The 21,416-nt window shown below is 42.1% G+C and overlaps 2 protein-coding genes and 1 non-coding gene across 5 annotated transcripts in view; 1 reads left to right on the forward strand and 2 right to left on the reverse strand.

The window, feature by feature from the left end:
* Positions 1–12,774, reverse strand: part of ccdc85cb (coiled-coil domain containing 85C, b) — a 43,631-nt gene extending 30,857 nt beyond the window's left edge. Inside the window, exon 1 of one of the 3 annotated variants that reach the window (XM_068708628.1) lies at positions 11,412–12,773. In XM_068708628.1, the coding sequence (XP_068564729.1) occupies positions 11,412–12,123 (712 nt within the window). In that variant the 5' untranslated portion in view covers positions 12,124–12,773. Of the gene's footprint in view, positions 1–11,411 lie in introns of all 3 variants that reach the window. The other 2 variants (XM_068708629.1, XM_068708630.1) reach the window with 2 other exon arrangements.
* Positions 12,775–13,381: 607 nt separating this feature from the next.
* LOC137871059 (cholesterol 24-hydroxylase-like) lies at positions 13,382–19,167 on the reverse strand. The gene is made up of 15 exons (XM_068708627.1): positions 18,918–19,167; positions 18,732–18,809; positions 17,438–17,519; positions 17,133–17,206; positions 16,757–16,843; positions 16,419–16,557; positions 16,060–16,170; positions 15,812–15,974; positions 15,421–15,486; positions 14,983–15,055; positions 14,814–14,898; positions 14,427–14,537; positions 14,170–14,258; positions 13,967–14,033; positions 13,382–13,880 (listed from the first exon to the last, which is right to left on the reverse strand). The coding sequence occupies exons 1-15, from the start codon at positions 19,055–19,057 to the stop codon at positions 13,731–13,733; spliced, it is 1,515 nt and encodes a 504-aa protein (XP_068564728.1). The 5' UTR covers positions 19,058–19,167; the 3' UTR covers positions 13,382–13,730.
* A 75-nt stretch (positions 19,168–19,242) lies between these two features.
* Positions 19,243–19,315, forward strand: trnat-ugu (transfer RNA threonine (anticodon UGU)). Its single transcript has one exon. It is a non-coding gene; the product is annotated as a tRNA-Thr (tRNA).
* The last annotated feature ends 2,101 nt before the right edge of the window (positions 19,316–21,416 follow it).

Raw genomic sequence — 21,416 nt, forward strand, 5'->3', positions numbered from 1 at the left:
TACATTTCTCCGAATCCCATCTCTCCCTCTTCCACATTTTTTTCAACTCTCATCATTTCTCAGATTCTCCTTCTCCTCAGCCCTCATCTACTGAAGGTCACTGATGTGGTTCCTCAAAAACCTCCTCCGTCAGCCTTTCCACCATTTGGTGAACCGCACTGCCACGACTGTGGCGAGTAGGGTATTGGCGCGAATCCGTTCCATGCTTCTGCTTTCATACTATTTTTTACGATTCTCTCATTCAACAGTCAATTATTAACTTCTGCATGAAACCGCTGACATTGTTCCACGTGTAAATAGTGCACCATATGTGGCATGAGGCTGTAGAATTACCAAACACATGGCGACAGGCTCCCTCTTCTTCCTTTTTCATTTGCTGTTTGTTTCTAGTGCACGTGCTGACTACAAGAAGGCCCTTCAGGTATACAATCTTCATTTGTCCCTGAGGGAGCACAGATTTAAAGCCACCAAGGGACTTCCTGGATCTAGATGCATTCCTGAGACAAGATTGAACTTGTTTAGAAGTTTCTCGAACAAAAATAATACAGCTTGCCAGAGGAAATGTATCAAAAGTAGGGTGAGAGATCTACAGTAGAATGGCACGAAGCTAAAGGAGGTGCCACTGTGTAGATAAAGCACACCCCATAATACTGAATAAAAGGCCATAGTATCCTAGCAACAAGCACAAGAAGAAGCTGCATGCTCTGCAATGTCCTCCGTTGCTCCTGGATCTTCAAACATGCATCTTTCATTTAGAGGTTCTCCTCAAAAACCCTAGAGTAGAAACTCCACCCCCCCCCCTTCCCACCATGAATCCCTCTACCTCCTGTTAGGACACCCTGTTGCACCCTAATAAGGGCAGTCCCATTAAGTGTGCATGCCACTTAAGGTTTAAGGTTTAAGACAGTACTGGGTTCACAGAGTGCATATCATACGCAGGGCTACGTGCCATGAATTTAAAATAGTGGTGGGCAGACAAACTCTCTTCCAATCCTTCGCCTTACATCTTGTGTTGACAGAGGAGAGAATATGTGGGAGATACACTGTAAAACCAACCTCCTGAAATCCCTCTTGGCTGGCCTTGTTACTCAACTAATATGCTGCCATTGAGATCGAAAGTGGTGATGGGAGCTACAGAGACGGCCACAGGTCCAAGTGGAATCATCCAAAAAGAGACTTTTTTTTGTGCTGTGTGTGTGTGTGTGTGTGTGTGTGTATATGTGTGTACATGTACAGCTATCTTTGTAAGGACCAGTTTGAGGTTTAGACTTACAGAGTGATGACATCTTTGGAAAGTGAGAACATTTTGGAAGGACAGACATTCAAAGGCCTGTTTGGGGGTTCAGACATGGTTTCAAGATTTAAGTTAAAACAAAGTTCAGGTTAGGGTTAGGTAAAGATTCGGATCAGATGTTTTATTGTGATGGTTAAGGGGCTAGGGAATGAATTTTGTCAATGAGGGTCCTCACAAAGACAGAAGTACAAGGTTGTGTGTGAGAGGCGATGCGTGGGTGGGTTCATTCCCTTATCAGTCTAACATTTGCAGGTATCAGAGCTTATTATAATCCTACAGTGCAGCCTTGCAGCAGGCCGGGATACCATTTTACCAAAGTTATATCTAACTTAATAACCTTTTGCACTCCGTAACTGACACCTGAAAAAATCTCATGCGCTGTCATGTTATATAAATAGATTTAAGTATGGAATTTGCAACTATTCTGCTTTCAGGTATGAGAGGAGTTTAATGTTTGTCATAATGCATTTAATTCAAATAGTGTTTTTAAGAAGCCACATTCTGATAATGATGTGCTTACAGTGCCTTATGGAGGAACACTTAAAGTGTCTACCAGTCTTTGTTGCCATGCCTCCTGATTCAAAATGTGCTGATGCCGAACTCTCCCAAAAACAGCAGCAGAGGAGTGGAGCAGTGGGATATCAGAGTAGGCCACAGTGCTGGAGAGGAGAAAAGGGCCGACTATAATTGACTGTCAGAAGTGTCATCTCCTCTCAACATGTGAGTGAGAAGAGTTTGAAATATGCTCTGTGATGCCCCTCTGAAGACCAATAACCGCCTCCATTTGCCTCATCTGACACCTTCAGCTCTATATGGAAAAAGAAAAAAAACGTCCGTCCTGACAGAAAGCGACTGCAACGGAAACAGCAGAGGGGGGTCTTCCCTCCATCCCCCATCAAAGCACCCTTAAACCAGTCTCTCCATCACCACTTCCTTTCCATCCTCCATCTATCAATCTCTAGAGCCAAGCAGCTGATGGAGTTAAAGAGGATTAGAGGGAGACCCAGGAACATCTCCAGTGTTTTAGATAATCATGTGGACATTCCTGATGGTTGTTCCACCAACATTAATACCTCAAAATACCCTGACATACATGCAAACAGATGAAAGGATAAAATGCATTTGGAGTTGTACCTCTAACTCTCATCCATCAAGGCTGCCAGTCATTGATTTAGCCAGACAAACTCTTTCTGTGAGCCCGCATTTTCCTATGATCATCAGCTTTCCCCTAAGCGCTTTATGATTGTGTGGAATCGAGGGCTCTATCCTTGGCTGAGTTCAAATAAATAATGACATACCTAAATAATCTGACGCCCAGTAAAGTGGGGGTGGTCTTAATACGTTTCTGATGGAATTTCAGGAGCCAGCAGTTTGTCACAGAGTATTTGTCAAGAGCAGAACAACTGGGACGCATCCTTTCTGAATACATATTTAATGTGTCAGGGAATATTGATGATGTATTCACTGCAGAAGGTTTTCAAAGCTGGCCTTTGATCTCCCCCATGTGACTCACCCACTTCTCATCTGTCAAATGTCTCCTTCATATAGCAGCTCTGATAAAAGCATTACGAGTTCCCAAAACATCAACAGCGTCTTTGAGGCTGTACTTAGACACAACGGTGATTTGAGCTAAATGCTAACCTCAGCATGCTAATATGTTTGGTAGGTATTGTTAACTATCTTAGTTTAGCATTTAAGCATGCTAACATTTGCTTATCATCACTCAATACAAATTTAAGGCAGATGGGAATATGATTAGCTTTGCAGGTATTTTTAACATTTTAATTCCGACCTGATGGCACTATATGAAAAGGGGTCACCCAATCTTTACAATTCATCCTGAGGGAGACATGAATGTCTGATCCTAATTCCATGGCAATCCATCAAGTAGCTGGAGAGACATTTCACTCAAGACCACAAATGTGAATCTCATGATGGCACTCAATGAAAAGTCAAGGCTCGAGTTAGTAGGGAATCATCATCATTATCTGGAAAAACTGAATTTCTGTGCCAAATATTGTGCCAATCCATGTGGTAGATGTTAAGATATTTCACAGGTTAAGGGAAAATTTGGATGAGCTGATAGCACTAAATGGAAAGTCAGCAAATCACCAAAGTCAGCCAGATTTATCCTATGGGGACCACAAATGTCTGCACAAAAATCCACGAACGGGTGATACTAGTGTGGCTAATAACAAAGGGAAAGGTTATCTGTTAAAGGCAACATACAGTCCCAATTTCACTTTCTAATTTTGCTACGTAAAGAGATACTTTCATGTCAGCCACCCACCAACTCTTCTAAAAGTTCAGAGAGACAGATTGGAAACTACTTCTTTTTATCGTTAAGTTGACCACTGTAACAAGACTTTAATTTACCTCTCACATGTTCCCTATCCAATTAAGTCTTAATACATTTAGACAACCAAGAAAGCACACACACAATCCATCTATTAAGTCCTAATCCCATTTAATTGATCTCTTGTCATACAAATGTTTCAACACCACCATCCAGACTCTAAGCAACAAGAACAAGTGGAGAGAGAAGTCTGTCTCAAGACCCATCCCAAACCAAAACAGATACATGTTTTCTTAAGTAACACAGCCCAGCCTTGGCACTTCAAACTGGCCTGCAAGAGGAAATTAGTCTACAGAATAGCAGAGCAATGTTACCTGAAACCATCACAAAACTTCCTGAAGATGGAGCAACAATGTGGAGACTGTACAATGCATTCCAGATGTTTCAGCCGACTCCACATGATCTCATGCCTCTGGAGGGCTCACTGCACATTTCACATTTTTTGCAGGCGCTCCAGTTATGTCACAACTGTGGCTATGAAGACTAATCAACTGCTTCAATATTTCATTATTGCAAAAGACTCAGCTAAAAGTCAGCTAAAACATTTGCACAGATTCTAAATGAGGAGTTATGTCTCTCAAATTGAAATCTATTGAGCATGTGGAACCCATCTAAAGTGGCCCAGTGCCCACATTTTAAGCACCAGGAAAAAAAAAAATATCTATAACTGTTAAACTACATGCTGAAGTGAGGAGACAGCACTATCTAAATGCAAGCAAGGTGAAGACATGTGCTGACACCAGTCTCCAATGTCACAGCAACGAAAAACAGAGCTGACAGGCAGAAAATCCAGATGAACGCCTTCTTCCTCCCAGACTCTAAAAGGAGCTGATGAAGAGGTGTTCTGTCTCGGAGTTGCTGACTTTTGCCAACCTGGGACTGTTCCACTGATGAAGGTCACTGGGTGTGTTGTATAGACAGAATCAAATTGCTGATAGTGAGTTTATGGTGCAATCCCCAGATGGGATTTTGTCACTGTTCCACCTGAACCCACTCTATCCAACTCCCCTCTTGTGTCTCTCATTTGCATCTTTATCAGTTGCTTGGATTTGAAATATAACACGGATCAATGAGGGTCGTGGCAGAATGCAGTACCGCTCATTTAAATCTACTTCAATCGGTTAAGGACAGGCTGACAATGAGACAGAGGACGAGTAGCACAAGAATATAGAGGGCAATGAATGCAGGTTAAGATAAGAAGAAAGTCTATTCAGCAATTTGGCTGAAGAAGTTAACCAGATACTGAGAGCTTAGAATTATGTTAAACCTTCTGAATTTGAAGGTCTCTTGTGTTTTCAGTTTGTCAGCTGGTGAGTCACTTTGTCACATGTGTCATGTCAAGTGTGTGAAGCTCATAGACGCCAATCCTGTGAAATGTCAGTTACTTTCAACGTCAGGTATCCTCTCCCAAAACAGAAAGAAAATGTGTTTTCAACAGAGAGGTATAATTATGTGCTTCTTAAAATAAATCATGCTCCATTGAGGTTCCCACATCTCATAGTAAAGCCGGTTTACTAATAGTTCATGAGTGAAAATGAGTGTGTCACTCGCACCACACCCTGTTTGTGTCTCTTGAGTAGGTTACTTGGAAACAATGAGCAGACACACACGCACACGCACACGCACACACACACACACACACAGATGACCTAGCTCTGGCTGGCATCATTCTGCACGGGTCAACCAGCATGGAGGCCCACCATGCCCAAACCATCCCCATCCCCCTACCCCTTACTTCCCTCTGCTTCAGTGACTCTGAGGCTAGGCGTGGGCGCCGTCCACTCGCCCCACTGATCATTGCTGTTGCCTAGGCGACTGAGCAACCCAGCCCCTCCAGCAGCCCGCTGCCCAACGATCAGAAAAGAAGGACATACATCATTTAGATCAGTGTAGACGGCGACGCGGAGAGAGATAAGTGGCCGAAATCGGCTTAATCATTTCAAAAGACAACACGGTTTGTTTGGTATGACACCACATTTATGTCACTGAAAGATGTGAGAGGACCACACAAACATAACTAAACAGTGCCTGTAAAAGGCACTAGCATCAGATCTTACAGTGAGCCCATGTCTGTGTGTGCGAGGCTCATGCTGGCTCTATAACCTCATTCTGTCGGCTATGTGCTGTGTTGATGGGAGTGAACGGACAGCGGATCAGACAGCAGCTTCACAGGAATCCAGAAAGAAATGGATGCTGATGGAGGGGAAAGACTGGAGAAGTGAAGCGTGTCGGGTAAGGGAGGACGGGGAGGTAAAAGATCAGTGAGCGACCCACAGACAAGCGCTTTCTATCTTCCTGTTCCCTTTTCCATGCAGTAACATTCCTGCTGTGTCACTAAGAGGAGAGAGACCCACTTCCTCTTTTGTTTATCCAGGAATGTGGGACGTCCTGACAGGCTGGCTTTTCATTGACAGTACACAGCTGAGAGTTCCCCTGTGGCTCTTTCACACAACCTCTCCTTTGAGTGTGTGTGTGTGTGTGTGTGTGTGTGTGTGTGTGTGTGTGTGTGTGTGTGTGTGTGTTTCTACTCCATTATCTGTGTTATCAGCCGACCAGGCCTCCCACAGACAGGGTGCTGGGAAACGCAAGCCAGAGAGTGCAAGAGGAGCAGGACACCTGATGAACTTAATGAAAGAAAATTTAAAGTGTCCAATTCGATACGTCTTTGGGAGTAATTTGCAAACCACAAAACTTAACACTAAAGGATATTGCACATCAGCATTTTCCTTTGTAACAGTAGCTTTGTAAAAGGGCGACAATCTCTACTGCATGTCTAAACATGACCAAATGCAATCCTATTCATTTTCATAATTAGAATAATCCCAGAGCTGTAACTTCAGTTTAGTCACCAACAGTAGCGGTTGGTTTTTTTCTCTTTTTTTGGACTTGTTGCCCTTCATGAGAAAAGTACGTACATTTGGGTGAGGTTACTAAAGACAAGTCAGCTTCCTGGAGCACGGAAACATCCTATTCCTGCTTAGATGCCTTTTTAAACCCCACAGAAACGCTACACAATGACTTGAAACCACAGCCGAGAGGAAAACACCATTGTGCTGTTGATCCTCAAGTTTCATTTGAAACCAGAATGGAGCTCACACAGAGATGTCAGGGCCCACTTTCTGTTGATTGTTTACTTGAGGAAAACACTGGAGAGCCTGAAAGCATGTGATTCTTTGAAGGAAGTAAACTAGCTATTAAGATTAGTTAGATATTTTAAATCAAGACAGGAACGTAACCGTCTGACTATTAAAGCTTATTGATAATTCACCGCAGAGGGAAAATTATCAAATGCTTCAGTCACACATGAATACCAAGGCTAGTTTGCCTTACCGTGATGAAACACACACACACACACACACACACACACACACACACAGGTGACCTAATGGGAGTGCCTTAATCTCCAGTGAATCACTAACCTATCTGACTGGTTTCAGAGACTGACACACTCGTGGTAATGAGGTCTGGAAAGTATTCAGGATTTGCCTCAGAGGGCTTTACAATCTGTACACGGACCATCACATTGGTGCAGGAAAAACCTTTAACGGGGTGGGGAAAAAAAGGAAGAAACCTTAGGGAGGGAAGTACACGCAAACGTCTTTTTTAAATAAACTTCATTCTTCACAAGAAAACAATTTAGGTTGATCTTTTAGGTTAAGGAAAAGATCGTCGTTTGGGTTATAATAAGCACAGAAGTACAAAAACATCAATGTTGACTTCAACCGGCGCTCTCCTGGCTAAAGATGGCTGCTTGTTGGACCCATCCACCTCAGCAGTCTTTGTACTTCCTCTTTCAAGATTACGTGGATAACATACGAAAACATTTTGTGGGATAGCTGCGCAGTATTTTTTCGTAAGTTAATGCTACGAATGCTGGATGACCCTTCGGGACATACCAGCGATAGCCGATCACAACAGCTCCCTGAGCTTTTTTCTATTTTCTCTGTACTGTGCCGTTTACTCCTCCTTGACCTTTTTGTTCTCAGGGTTGAGCATCACTTTGTTCAATAATTGATACTCCAATAGTGGACGGTCAATTAAAAAGTGGATGGTGCGACACGGCTAATAAGCCAATCGCTCCTTCCATTTTGGACTCCGCAGCTTTTCATTGTCTAAAGCCTCAGACTAGGTACCGGTCACACGCTCATGGTTCCATTCATACTACCATTGAGTGTCCATGTAGGTCTGGCGTTCCAGTCGGTAGCAGAAGCCACCATAAAGACAAATGATGTAAATGTGGGTAACGGAGGATCTCCTCACATAACCTCTCTTCAAAGCATCCACTTCGTCATTTGCTTCTTCTTCTTGGCTAAACCAGCAAGAGGTGCATATGCCACCAACCGGACTGGAGCGTGGAGCGAAAGTGGACCATGAGCAGTCGGCGGGCATGTGATGCGTAGAGTCCACGAGGGCTTGCACATGGACGGACCCTCACGCGAAAAGCATGAACCGGCCTTTAAATGTTGGCCAAATGTCCGAGGTCAAAGTTTACCGAAGTTGCGATCAAGGTGAATACATCCATACCGATATACAAGCAGATCTACTGATTGTGACGATAACATTGCAATTGTCTGTATTAAAAGCTGGTCTGACCAAGTCTTAAAGTTTGGTAGATGGGGGAAGGGAGAGGCCCTGTAAACGTCTCCGTAATGAAGGCGTTTCGTCTCCAGCAGTCACATGAAGGTGGACCTGATTTAACATCTCACTGGCCTCTGGCACACACATGGCTAAACAAACACACACATACCAGTTTAGGTGAGAGTGAAGGAGAAAGCCACTGCTGCACTGAAACTATTCACTAAATGCAGGACTCAATAGTGACGCAAGTAAACTCTGCGTCCGGGCAACTGGAATGCCTCATGCAGTCGTCCATCAGGCCAAAGTGCTACATTGTGAACAACAAATCCGATGAAATCAGCAACATTGTTTAGTTTAACGCAGCTCTCCTCTTGCCAGCTGTTAGCAGCACAGAGTTGTTTGGCTAAATAACAGAGCTAACAGCATAGCAACATTCGGAACAACTAACTTAATCATAGTCTGTTATACTGTAATTCATTCCATCGTGCTGCTCAGAGCAGAGTGACCGGCTCTTCTGCCAAACGTTCACACGCACGGTTCAAACTAAGATTTGAGCGTGAACGAGGCCCAGTGTTCCTTTAAAGCCATTTAGCAGCTAGGAGGCCAGGAGATTGTGTGAGGGTCTGTTAAAGGCCAACAAGCATTATTGCAGCGAGGGTCTTTTCAGCTCATCTGGACAATGTCAAAGCAGCACTTTGCTGTCTCGCTTGGGCCCTTTGTCTTCATCTCACAGAGCTCTACGCAGTCCGTGTGGCATTATAGGGGAGCCTAATGTAACGCTCCATGACAGCATCATGTTTCAGGCGGTCTTCGACTGGGATTGGGTTCCAGACCACCAAACGTGAATGCAGACGTTGAGAATTCTGGAAATAGAAGTCACTATTAAAGTTTATGAAACACAGTGGTACTCAATGTAGCCCCTGCTGTTCTTTCTTTTTTATGTCTATAGAACAGAAGCCTTTGCTCTCGTCCCGCATTACAGCACATCCCCTGTCCAAGTAGAGACACACACACACACACACACAGCCTGTTCCCAAAGGAAGCAAAGTGTGTGTGCGTGTGTGTGTGTGTGTGTGTGTCACGCACAAAAAAAAAATTCAATTACGCAGACAGCAGGATGTCTCTGAAAACCAACCTCCTCTGAGCTCAATATACCCTCCAACAGTCCCCCACCACACCACCCTCCAGCCAACCCCTTACAGCCGTTCAGCCACTCCCCCAACACCACCAAGATCCATTGGGGGCCTTTTGCTGGGGCCCCTTTCATACACTCTTCTCCCAGTGCCTCTTTTGGCTCTAAAAGAGACAGACTTCTAGATTTTCAATTGCCAAAAAGACAGAAAAAAAAAATTAGAATCGACAGAAAATATATTAAACACAAGCGTCTAGCTCAACCAACTGGTCTGTTATACTCTTGGGACACCAAACACATTCATCCTCCTCCTCTTCTTCTTCTTCCCGTCTGTGTGTGACTGGCAAACGGACAGATGCTGTTCATTTAGCACTTGAGCGGCAATCATCAAGCTTGTCTCCTAAATGCCCAGGAGGAGACACAGTATTAAATAAAGCCACACTGCAGACCTCACAACATTGTCACTCGGATGTAAATCTGTGCTGGGGAAGACTTTTCTTACTATTCAGACCTGTAGGGGCTAGTGTCGGCCTGCGAGCAACTAAATTCCTGTCCAAGCAAACACTTCTAGGTACAGTCATCCAACTTATGTAATGGCAGATTAGGATCAATGCAGTATTGCTTCGTTGTCATTTGTATTGATTGATATCTTGCAACTATGTAAAAGCCAAAAAGACTTGTGATGCTTGGCTTTGTTTAGGACCAGGTAGCATCAATCTCATTCCCAATGCATTGGTTTTAACAATTAAATAATGGACCTGTCAAGTGAAGCGGCTCTTTCTCCTGCTAGCCTGCCGTTGTGTGTGTGGGTATTTGTATCTGTGTATTATTGTCAGTGTGAGCACCCAGAGCCAGAGCCTCAGGGGCACACAATGTCACAGGCATCAGGACAAACAGCAGCTTAGAGAGGTGCTGGGCTGCTGCAGACACAATATTCATGTTACATAATGACAGCCAAACGCCGCCCAAAAATGTCAGTGTTTCCGGATTAAGGGCTGCCTCAGCTCTCACTAGTGCTCATTTCCATCCTTTTGTATTTTTCCCCTTCACAGTTCTCTCAGTCTCTCTCTCTCGATGTTCGTGAATGTCCGATGGATAACGTGTGACCGATGTGATCTGATACTGAAGCTGCTTGCTTTGACCTCATATGCTGCTGCTTCCCCGTCCTTGTAAATCGGGATAAAAATGATAAAGTTTAAACTGGGTGGAGGATTTTTTTTCCTCCCATGAAACTGAATTTATTTCCCTTGCCAAACAGACCGTGGCGAGTTATCAGCCCATGTGCTAGCTAAACGAGGCTTAGTGTCCTCCTGTTCCATCAGGGCATTTTCATCCCAGCTCGAAGCTTTCAGCCGTGTATTTAGGTCTTAACACAGGGACATTGATTTCTGGTCCCACGCCATGCATTTCAAAGCAGACATGAGTGCTCTTCCACAACAAAAAGACAACAAAGATAATCAGCGAAAGACCCCGAAAAAAATCTATTTGCTTGAGCCCCCCTTCTAAAAGCTATTAAGATAAGTCCTCTTCCTTAAGGACCACAAGGGCAGTGACCTAAATCACTACAGATTCAAATGATGGGGTAGCATGAGGCTGAAAAGGCCACTTAAGGATACTGTGTGTGTGTGTGTGTGTGTGTGTGTGTGTGTGTGTGTCAAAATCACTCTAATCAAGACATTACAGTGAGGTTAAGCCAAGACCCCCCCCATGTTAATCCTTCACAGTGATTTTGATCAGCATATGTTGTCAGTGCAATCACATCCTAACTGTATTCTCTATGAGGAGTGAAACCAAGAAGAGGAATAGAGCTGTAATACTCCATACGTGTCTGTTGAGAGCTCAATCACACAGAAGAAGAAGAAATCAACAATTCCAAAAGGTCTCAAAAGAGCAACACATTGTGTATCTTATGTGGCGCTCTGGGTATTTCACCAATGTTTAATGTCAGGCCTGACTGGTTGGACTCTAGGATGTGCGTTTAGTGGGCCTGTGTTAAGTCTCCCTGCAGGTCACTATGACAGGCTGTGTGTTTCCACATGGTGTGTACTCACCATTAAGTCCATTGGGGATGCTCCTGTGATGGTGTGCTGCTGACAGGTCATCCATGGACCTCCTCATGGTGGTTCCCAACTTACTGTTCTCTGAGGCGGGCTTGTGCATGTGGTTGTGGTGGTCGGGGCTACCAGCACTACCTGCACTGGACGTGCTACTCCCGTCCCCAACATCCCTGACCGTGCCCGTGCCACCATTCAGGTTGGTTAAACTGGACTGACTGTCTATGGAGTTCCTGGATCCCGCTCCGTTCCTCTCCTCATCCAGCATGACGATGATCTCCTTCAGCTCAGAGTTCTCCCTCAGCACGGTGTCCTGGTTGGCCTCCAGCTCCTTCAGCTTCATCATGTAGGTGCCCACCTCCTTCCACATGGCACTGGCAGTGTAACGGCCAAAGCGTTGCCACTCGCGGGACAACTTCTTGCCCTTCTGTCGGTCGTCGTCCAGGAAGCAGCAGAGCTCCCGGAGCTCATGGTTGTCGTCCTGCAGCTTCTGGTTGATCTCCTTCAGGCTGCGGATTTCGTGCAGGTGCATCTGTAGCCGCCGGTTGATGTCTTTCATCATGTTGCCATGCTCGATCATCAAGTTCATTTTCTCGCTGTCCACCCTCCTTAATCTCCGCACCAGCTCCTCTTTGCTGCACCGCAGCGTCTCCTCGTCCGTTAGCTGGCTCACTTCTTCCTTCGCTCCCTCGGACGGGTTTTTAGCCATGACTGTCTTAGCTGCGAGTCTCAGTTCGTGTGAACGGTGGCCTGAAAATAACTGTCACAACTAATTTAACCAAGCCTGAGCTGCGGGACTGTATTCAAATAAGAGTACATTGTCCAAAATAGTTAAGTATCGTTATTCCCTCCTCTTTAACAGGCCGATAATGAAACAGAAAATATGAATATGATGCTATAGCAACCCGTGCATGAACTGAACGTCCTCACTTATCTTTTGAAGGAAAAGCCTTGATGTATTTCGGAAACAACTGCTGGTACTCACATTCCGTCAATAACGGAAGCTCAGGATTACCGATAATCGATTACCGGGGATTTTCAATCAGGTCCTGGTCCCGTCAGTACAACACACCGCGTCCCATCGCAATGTGCGCCGTCTCCTCTGGACATCGCTCCATTCAAACGATGATTAACAGAAACCCGAACAAATTAATAGTTCGCTGTTAGCTAAACCCTAACTTGAGATAAAAGGTGAAACGTTGCGTAAACAAAATGTCTAATGCCAGCGCTGCTCTCTTGAACGCGTTATAGCTCGGATAAGCCTCTTTACCGAGGCGGTGTGCTGGTGGAGGATTCAAGCCTTTCCACTCAGCAAGCTTGGAATTAGTAGCGGACCCCCTCCTTCTTGTCCAAATACTAGGGTTTGAAACCATTCAAGTGGATTTCGGCCAAGACGGCCAATCAAGACGTGGGAGAGGAGCGGGCAGCAGGTAGATGAGCTCACGAGGCTCAACCCTCTTAAAGGGACAGTACGACGAGGAGCGACGAAAACAGTTTCCATTCAAAAACAACGAGAGACCCACCAGAGCGCTGCACTTTAATTGAGCTTTTCATTTACACACATTTTAACTATGTGACATTCATCGGTAAGAGCTATTATGACCATATGTTGGGTAAGTAATTGGCCCAATTAGTAATTGTTTTAATATTAAAATTGACTTTAACCGCCATTGTATGTATGTATGTATATACACACACACACACATATATATATATATGTATATATATATACACACACACACACACACACACACACACATGCAAAACTCCTGAAATAAAGCTTAGATAAGTGGCAACTTGTCAGTGTTAATTCTCAGGAATTTAACGGGTGCTTTTGAAATTTCTTTGCAATGTCACAGCGCCCCTATGTGTACACTGTCAGTAACAGGAAAAAAAAGGCAGTTAGGGTACAAAAAAGAATCACTGCATAGCAAACTGAACATTAACTAAAATCAGATTCTCATGCATTGAATGAATCAACATCAGTTTATTTAGGTGAAAAACAAAGCAGATAATACGTTTTTTTTGCTTCAGATATACAACATATTTATATTTGTGTAAAAATGGTAAAATCCTCATGTTTATATTAGTGGTAAAGGCACAAAACAAGTTTAGAAGCTCAGCGAGTATGGACAAGCAGTTACACTTATATAAAGGGTTAGTTCCAGCAAGATTAGATACAAGAGGCTTTTGGCTGAGGCAGGAGACGATGTAGGCAGTGGGCTAGTCTAAGCAACCAAAGAACCCAATTTCACCACATGGACCATTTTATGGATTTTGCTTATCTTACTGTATATGGTAATGGTATGTGACCACCTATTTATCACGATTCCTGTGTCTGACAGAACACACCACTGCACTCTTTGGCCTGAGTGTGCCATAGTCCTCCAGGTCAAAGGTCTGTCCAGGCAAAAGGGTGAAGTCAAACCTCTGGAGCAGCTTGGCCATAATCACTTTAGCTTCCATCTGCAATAGCCCCACAGACCATTGAGTTAGTTGCATGTGTTGTGTTATGTTTTGTGTGTTGATTATTTATGGCCGTCACCACCCACCTGAGCAAAGTTCTTCCCCAGGCATGAGCGTGGGCCGAGGGCAAAGGGGAAGTAGCAGTAATAAGGCCTTGTAAAACAGATAAGAGACATCCTCCATTAATGCACACCATATTCCTTCTTTTATCTGGGACAATGATCAGTGGTCTGACCTGTTATGACTAAAAGTAAAACATTACATTATGTGAAACTTGTATGCCTCTTACCTGGGAGCATCTGGGTGAAATCTGTCTGGATCAAATGTCAGCGGGTCCTTGAAGAATTTATCCATTCTCCCAGTCGCATAGGAACTGAACTGAATTTCAAAAGAATGAATTTAACATCTTGATAGCAGGTACTTTTTGTTATGCTTTGTCAGTATTCTTCATGTATATAAAGTTGAAACTAATTATATACCTTTTTAGGTTCTGACACACAATTCCTATTTTATGGGTAGAAACCAACTCAAAAGTGCAGGACTCACAAAACACGCGACTCCCCCGGGTATGTGGATACCGTCAATGACAATGTCTTCCTGTATTTCCCGAGATGTGCCTGGAGCCGTTGGGTAGATCCTCAGAGTCTCTTTAAGCACCTGGGGGGAGGTTACAGCGGGAGGTGCACGTCTTGGGTAAATCGCTTTAAAAAAATTTGATTTGAGCACATCAAAGTAGAATTGCAGAGAAGAGTTCTTGGTTTAGCGTGTCATCCAAAGACTTACAGTATATATTATTACATTTTTAGGCTAACTTGAGAGTCAGCGAATTAATAAATGAATGAATAACTGAGTAAGCTACACAATAGATTCAAAACATGCTTCATTTCTAAAGAGCATAAAGAACCATAATGTTCCTAACTTCATGAGATGTACCTGTGAGAGGTAGATCAGTTTCCCCAGATCGTCACAAGTAATGTCCTGTTTCATCCCAATGACATCATCCACCTCTTTCCTCACTCTGACAAATAAAAGCACAACTGAAGAAACCATCATTCAAAAGCTACATTATTGAACTGTTTCGCACTGCATTGTTAGTTCTTACTTCTCCAGTATATCAGGAAGTCTTGCAAGTTCCATGATGCAAAAAGCCAGTTGATTAGCTGTTGTTTCATGCCCTAAATGACAGAACATTACCTTAAAATGGAGCAAATGTGGATCAACAACACATTCCTCTTTATTTTTAAATCAAAAAGTGGGGCTTCAAAGAACAGTTCACCTAAAAACACAATAAATGAAGGACTCAAATATAAGTGGTAATATTAACGGCACCCAGACATGAGACAGAACATTTTTACAGAAGAGCATATTAATTATTTTAAATAACTGTGTCAATATACTTGAAAAGTAATATTAAACACCACATCTCCAGAATTCACATCTATACTGGTGGATCATTTTAATTTCTGTCCCTTTAACAGTGCTAGCTTCGAGCTTATTTTGAAGCATTTCACACCTCAAAGCAGAAACAACACAGACTCACCCGCGATGAAAAATGTCACAAAATTGTCCAACATTAACTCTTCATCTTCTTCAGTCATGCTTTCCTCTGGAATAACAAGAAAATAGAGTTGAACAACTAAACCAATATTCCAGTCATCTGAATATATAATATGTATATACATATACATATTCTATCGACTATATGTGATTGTGAAGAGGTCGTAGCTTAACCTTGCAGATCTGCTCTGCAGATCTCATAATATTTAAAATCAATGATGCAAATGTTGAGATGATGATGCTTGTAGTTGTTTTTGTTGTGATATACTATTCTCCTCAAGTAAATACCTATCTACCCTGTAAACTAGTGTTTGGTACTGTCATAACTGAGGAATGTTTAATCAGTCAATCAATCAATCTTTAGGGAGCATAACCTTTGCCAGCTGTTTTGATGATCTGTGTGAGGATGTCGTTGGGAACGTCATCACCGTTTTCCATGGCAGTCTTTCTGTCCTGAATCCACTGAGCTCCAGTTGTGCGCAGCAGGTGGCACGCTTCCTTCACCTCTTTAATGAATGCTCTGTTCTTTGGGTTGAACTGGAAATGCGAGATTTAAGGATCTGACACAGTTAATAATATTGTCACCTCACTAACTCCATACAGACTTGCTGTGAAGTCGTACCTTATAAAAGCTGTCTCTGGCCGTGACGAGCATCCCTTTCAGACATGTCTGGACGGCTTTAGGGAAACGTGACCTATCCTTCAGCTGCTCTAAATCCACACCAAAAGCAACCTGAGGGTTATCAGGAAAAGTTGATTAGAAGTGTTTTTATCATAAGCTGGCGCTCTTGTCACATGCAAAAAAAAAACTTTTGGGAACACACTACAAGAGACATAGCAACATTCTACAAGTCATTTTCAATGGAAGCTGGTGAAATGAAGCTACATACTGACGGCCAACACGCACAATGTTGCTGGCCACGCTTAGCTGTTTTGTTGCTTTTGTCGCGTACAGTGTAAACATAGGAAAAGGCACAATACCTTAGCAATGACATCAAGGGTAACAAAGTTAACTAGGTGGAGCATGCTGGCCTCTGTCTGGTTATCAGCGACATCCGAAAGCGTAGTCATCAGTTTCTCTGCCCTCTCATTGAAAGTGCCTATTAGACCTCTCAAATACCTGGAAGTAAGTGTAGTTTGAGACAGTGGACTGTAAAGCTCCACAGAAATTCTGCAAATGGACAATGTTGTCCAAAAGAAACCGAGCAAAAGATACCCACAATCTGAACAGAATTTTACAAAGATCGCAAACACTGGATATCAAATAAACGTTGAGCCGATACTCGGTTGTGACTCTTTGTGATGACTGAATCACTCACAAGCTGCTGAACGCAGGGTCCATGATCCGGCGCTGTTTATACCACTGTTCATGGTCCTGTGCTGTAACCAGGCCATTACCTAGAAACCTTGAAAAGAGACATGAAACACAATACTTTCTACTCAGAAAAACAAGGTTGTAGAGGACTTGACATATCAAAACAATGAAGTGAACCAACAAAGTTCTGGGACTCCAAAGTGGACCGACAATACTCATGTACCTACAACATTAGTTGTTGTCAGTTCAGGAATTCAACATTTTGACAGTATAACAAATATACACTTATTATTACCATTGTTGTATTGTTCCTAGGCCAAACAACTTGTAAGACATATGCAGTATGAAAAGTATAACTACTCTAACGTCTGATAAACTACCTTTGACCAAACAGGTTGAAGATTCGGCTGTAGAAGAATCTATCTTTGGGATACTTTGGGGACATCAGGACCTCCTGAAACAGAGCCATCAAAGGAGGGAACATTAGTTTTTTTATTGCAGACATTATTTTGATGTATTCCTATCTTTACATTAGCAAAAAGGATAACAGATGGTGCTGCCATTTTTTTTAATTCTGCAAGGGGGACTAGCTAGCTGTGTATGTGTGCACTTTTATACTGCTTATTGTGCAATGCTTATGCAACTGGTGGTTACACAAATATTATTGAAAGGTGCGGGTGTTTACCTTTGTTCCCTCTGGGCAGGTCACAAGGATTACAACGTAATGCAGGATATTTTGCCTGCAAACAGGCCCATAGTTCTCAGCCCTGTAAATGACATCTTAATTATGGGTTGGTATCATGAAGGTAAATATGCTGTAAAAAGCAAGAGCTTGTGGACTTGATGGGAGAACAGTTAGAACAAAAATCTAAACTTGATTTGTTTCAATTTTCACCTGTATATAATATTCACACACAATTTGAATTTAAAGTCACAGAAAAATAAAACATGAGAGCTTGTAGAAAAAATGTGAACTTGTATGTTGAAATTTTCACAGAAATCATTCACCCACGCCTTCTGAATGTGACGTTTTTGAGCACAAATTTCCTACATTTGAGATACCAAGAAAAACAACATTATGTTGCACATTATATGAAATCCAATGCTCATAGAATTAAAAAAGGAGCAAAAGCAACAGTTAAAATATCATGAAATAATCATCTTTGAGCTGCCATAAAACCCTTTCCTTCGTAGGTTAGCTGACACTTCCAATGGATTCCAATGGACTATTACACCATACTCCATACAAAGGCTCAAATGGTTTTCCTCTACAGCTTTTATGAAATTTAAAGGGAAAGTAAGTCACCTCAAATTACATTATGACTTACTATTAATTACATTTTACATGGTTATCGTCAACAGGACTACATTGAAAATATCAGATAATCTATGAAGGATTGTTCAAATAATAGTACTACTGCATTCTTTGGAATCAGACCAGGCAGCAACCTCCGCTTCTAAAAACTGAAGCCTTAAACTTACAGTATCTAGGCGACTCCTCTGGTTGTATAGAAGTCTATGAGAAAATTACTCTACTTCTCTCTTGATTTATTACCTCAGTAAACATTGTAAACATGTGTTTATGGTATCAATATCTAGTTTCAAGTCTTCTTCAATACAGCATGATGTTCATTCAGTAGATTATGCTCCATTTAGAGGGGATTACACTTGTGCGGCTGTCCTTGAATTTATTTCAATATCAATCTACATATGTGGATACAACACAAGTCCTTTTTTTCTACAAGCTCTAATTTTTTTAATTTGACTTCAAATTCAGCCCCTGTGTGTTGTTTTTTTAAGTTCTCACATCAAGTCGACAAGCTATTGCGTTTTGCAACATATTAATCACGGAAATATCAACAACTTAGACACACAGAAGAACAGCAAACACATCGGAAATTGATTACAAACGGAAATGATGATGTTACGATCACTTGTCTGTCGAATATGTATAAAATATTGTTTGTGCTTAACGTTACCATTCCAGGAATTTGTCGTGTATAATTTCGCCATTCCTCATTGCCCTCGCATACGTCGCTGCATGTCCGAAGAGAAAACTGTCGGGAGAAAAAACAAAAGGGGAACGTTTTGTCAAAACAATAGTTTAGCTAATGTTAGCTTGCAGTAACTTTAGCTAACATGTAATAATGCCAAACTTCACTTGCCTGTCTCTCGGTGGCCCAGGTATGTGGTCATATTTCATATGAATGTGATTAACATACAAGCAGTAACCAAGAAACAATATGAAAATCAGAAAGAGCAGAAACATAGCAGTCCAGCTCAAAATCCCGAGGAAAATTGCCATTTTGGTAAGTTAAGTCAAGTCTGGTAAATCGGTTTGCTAGTCTAAAACATATACTGTAATCAAAGACAGTCGTTCGTCAAGTCGTCCGGTATAGTACGTCAAGTCTTCTGGCATAGTACAGACTGCAGACCAAATACCTTTGTCACATGTCAAATTCTAATGTGTACCCACAATGCACCAGAACGGGCTCCATAGCTCAGTGGTTAGAGCACTGGTCTTGTAAACCAGGGGTCGCGAGTTCGATCCTCGCTGGGGCCTGATGGGTCTGAATGTTTTCAGTGTGTTAACCGCGAGCTTGAGCTTTTCTTGACTGTTTTCGTTAGTAACATTGCGTCATTGTGTTGCATTTAGCCTCCTAGCAGCCTCGATACAAGCTAAACAAAATGCTGCTATTTTATTACTGACAGCCAACAATATGGTGAATAATTCTTATTGGCAAATTAGCTTTACACCTACTGTAACAGCAGTTACAGGGTTGATACTCATTAGCTAGATAACATTAGCTTAGAAGTAAATTAGCTGTAGCATGTTAGCCTTATAGCCAAAACGTTCCAGCAAATCTGCCAAGTCTACTTGTAGGACATAGGGTATAGGGTAAAAAATGACATCATTATTCTATAACATTTTAAACTCATATAGAACTGTTCATACTATCAATTGCCCCTAAGCAAAAAGTTAGATCTGTGATCCAGAGGAGTTTATATATGATGTACATAACAACTTGTAACAAATGTTAGCACTTGCAAGAGCAGGCAAATGCATCAGGAATGAGTATGTCTTTTGGTAAGACTTTAGCGCTGAGCTGTCATTAGGAACACTGCAGGTTTTAGTAGCCTACAGACAAGTTCTGAAATGGATTAGTTATTGAGACAATGTCCTACAGATGGGTATTTTTGGTGGGTTAGGTAGCTATTTAAAGGGGCTGTTAGGATCTTTATCATATCATTAATCTATTTTTCTAAGATAAAATAGTAGGGTACACAATGTCAGTTGTATACACAACAAACACATCAAAGAAATCTCTGTGAGGTTTATGCAACAGCCCTAAATAAACTGAGCTATATGCCTACTTAATAACTCAGAAATAGGTTTATGTATCATGCACCCACTGCACCTTGTGAACTTCAGTTCACGATAAACATAGCGCTGAGGTAAGTCCTGAGTTTTTACAACTTTAAAACTTTGAACCACGTTGTACTGCCTCCCACCTCAGAGTTCACCCCTCACCAATCAGTTTCAGCACGAAAGGACGAGGGAAATCCTCCATGATTGAAAATAGTTCCAATGTTGCCAAGCGGAGCATACAACTACGTAGATAGATGCACTTCACACATCAGATCCAGCCTTTTCAACTCAGCTGGTGAAGCGGGAAATCCTCCCTTTATACAATTACACTCATCTCCAGAAGCACTGAAATAACAGTAATTGTTTGAGTCAACACGGAATCTCACATAGCATTAATAAAGAGACGCATACAGAAGTGATAGGCTAAGTGATGCAGATGGACATTGTGAATCAAATGAGCACTTATGTTTGCTTGTGTAAATATCTTGGTTCATCATTAAACACATTCTGCAGCGCTAAAAGGCTTTGACAAAGTTAGCATGAAACGAACAACATCAGATTTAGAGTTCTGTATTTTTTCAAAAAACAGCATAAACTGATTGCATCTCTTTACCCCCGACACACTAGCCTGTACAGAATCCTGTTTGTAGGAGGAAATACATTGATCCATATGATACAATGATATTTCTGACTGATTCTAGCTCATTTAGGACTCTTAATGTGAGTACAGTCTTCTTGGTGATCAAATACTGCTCTCATTTTAACAGGTAAACCTCAAAAACCTCAACATGTCCTCTTCTTAAACTTATACACTCAGCTACTTAACATTTTTAGTCTGACACAAAGCCAAAGTTATGAACAGAAGACTAATCTGAGCTTCTTCTCAGCCTGTGTGTGCTGACAGATACTATAGGAGTAGGTTTACGTGGTAAACCAGGCTGTCAATAGCTTGTCAGAGTCACAGAATTAGACTACAGAAGGTAAAACATGATTTAGGACAAATCAGGAGTTTGTGTCCATGCTGATGTATTGGTGATGTTGTCTCTATCTAACTCTGCAGATCAACTGATGATGAATTTAAGCAAAAAAGTATTAGTTGATTGATTAGTTGATTGATAATCCATTAATCATTAATTAATTTCTTAAGCAAAATACCCCAAATTCACTGGTACCAACTTCTAGCATGTCTTCTGTGATGATCATCAAAATATCTTTTGGTTTTGTACTGTAGCTCCAACAGAACATTTGAAAATGGGCTTTGGGAAAATGTGATATTTTACTATCTTATATTTTA

The sequence above is a fragment of the Cebidichthys violaceus genome, unplaced genomic scaffold (assembly GCF_023349555.1).
Source record: "Cebidichthys violaceus isolate CVI_PGR_0920_01 unplaced genomic scaffold, fCebVio1.0.p SCAF_14, whole genome shotgun sequence".
Lineage (NCBI taxonomy): Eukaryota > Metazoa > Chordata > Actinopteri > Perciformes > Stichaeidae > Cebidichthys > Cebidichthys violaceus.